Genomic DNA, 2130 nt, shown 5'->3' on the forward strand with positions numbered 1-2130 from the left:
AATACCTTTTCTCTATAGAAAAATATTTCATAGGAATGTCATTACCAAATTGTCTGGTATAATTTTTCCTCTCCCTTCTTTGGATAAATATCATTCCTAACTAAGAGAAGATATGAAAACTTGCTCTCTATAGAAACTCCTCTCTCAGCATGAGATTGGATTCCCATCTTCTAATTAAAACACTGAAAATTATGACCCCCAAACATACTGACATTGTACAGGAGATAGTGGCACAAACCTGTAATCCCAGCATTTTGGGAGGCCAAGGCAGGAGGATAAATGATTCGAGGCCAGCCTCAGCAACACAGCAAAGCCCTAAGCAATTTAGTGAGACCCTGACTCAAAATAACAAAGTAAAAAGGACTGGAATATGGCTCAGTGGATAAGCACCCTTGGGTGCAATCCCCGGTACAAAAAGAAAGTATTTAAATTCTGATTACTTTGTACCCTTTTTCCATGTACTAAAGAATGGACAGAAAAGAAATTTTAGAATACGATCCTGCTAATCACTGATGGTTCTGCTCACTTAGATGTGGTTTTTCTGGTACAATTAAATATATGTAAAATAATATAAGTGGTTAAGCAACCTTGGGTTCAGTCTCTGGTACCAAAACATATATATCAATCAATAAATGCAAGAAGTTGGATTGCAGAGCCAACATTTTAATATCTGGTCTGTAAGCTGGTGACCAACAACCCAAACACTGGAGGGACAGAGCCGTATGAGGCTGTCCCCTGGACACCCTTTCCTTGAGAATTCTCTGTGGACGTCCCTGCAATCTGCTGCACTGGAGTCCCCTTCAAATGCCACATACTCAATTTTGGTCAGCTCACTCCATGTGCCCAGGCAGATCCATGGTGGCCCTGGGCATGAAAGCACAGAGACCCAGGGGAGATGCTGTGCCTGAGTGCTGAGAGGACTGAGGAGGGGGTGTAGGGACCCCCATGTTTTGAAGCGGGCAGTTTAAGGGGTCGGGATGTTGAGGCTGGTGATGGTTCTGAGGAGGAGTTGACCTTCCTTTTATTCTAAGGTGTTGACCATCTGCTTCTTCTCCCCAGAAAAAAAGATGACCCAAAGCAGCACACTTTACATTTTTCTTGCTGTAAGAAATGTCTTTTGTTTCCAAATTGTCATCGGGATCACAGCCAATGTCTTCCTGCTTCTCTTCCACGTCCTCACGTTCCTTGTCCAGTTCAGGACCAGGCCTATGGACGTGGCCATCACTCACCTGGCCCTGATTCACCTGCTGATGTTCATACTCAGGGCACACCTGGACCTAGGCATTTGGGGGGTTCAGGACTTTTGGAATGACATCACATGTAAAGCTGTCATCTACCTGTACAGGATGATGAGGAGCCTGTTGGTCAGCACCACCTGCCTGCTGAGTGTCCTGCAGGCCACCACCCTCAGCCTCAGAAGCTCCTATCTGGCCAAATCCAAGCACACATCACCACAGTGCAGTGCGTGGACCTTGGTTACTTTCTGGATGTTCAACGTGTTCTTCAATGTCTGCCTCTTGGTCTCCATGGGAGGCCCCTCTGATGACACAGCAGCTTTCAGGTTTGTCTCTGAGTCCTGCACTGTTGGCCCCACGGGTCACTACTTCAGGACCTTCTTCTCCCTGATGGGAATACTCCGGGATATCTTCCTCATGGGGCTCATGGCCGCCTCCAGTGGGTACATGGTGACCCTCCTGTGCAGGCATAAGAGGCAGTGCCAGCACCTCCACAGCACCAGCCTGCCCACAAGAGCCTCCCCAGAACTGAGAGCCACCAGGACCATCCTGCTGCTCATGGGACTCTTTGTGCTCATGTACTTTGTGGACTGTGTGTTCTCCTCCTCTTCGGGAGAGATGCACAGGGAGGATCCCACTCGCCTGTGAGTCCAGATGCTGGTGGGCAATGACTATGCTACCCTCAGTGCCTTGATACTCATCTGTGCTGAGAAATGAATCATCAATTTCTTCCAATCCACACGGGGGAAGGAGAGGAAATGTTTACACAGTGCCAGATAACCGCTTCTTTTCTCACCTCCCACTTTACTTCTGAATTTCCACAAATGTGTTTTAGAGGCTGAGGCCGGAGGATTGCAAGTTGGAGGCCAGCCTCAGTAACTTAGCAAGGCCCAAA

The 2130-nt window shown here is 47.6% G+C and overlaps 1 protein-coding gene across 1 annotated transcript; it reads left to right on the forward strand.

The window, feature by feature from the left end:
• Positions 1–1067: 1067 nt before the first annotated feature.
• Positions 1068–1883, forward strand: LOC308640517 (vomeronasal type-1 receptor 90-like; the record flags this gene model as incomplete). Its single annotated transcript, XM_081312395.1, has 1 exon — positions 1068–1883. The coding sequence occupies one exon, from the start codon at positions 1068–1070 to the stop codon at positions 1881–1883; it is 816 nt and encodes a 271-aa protein (XP_081168521.1).
• Between the last annotated feature and the right edge of the window lie 247 nt (positions 1884–2130).

This window comes from Spermophilus citellus (assembly GCF_964194105.1).
Source record: "Spermophilus citellus genome assembly, contig: SCAFFOLD_187, whole genome shotgun sequence".
Classification (NCBI taxonomy): Eukaryota; Metazoa; Chordata; class Mammalia; order Rodentia; family Sciuridae; genus Spermophilus; species Spermophilus citellus.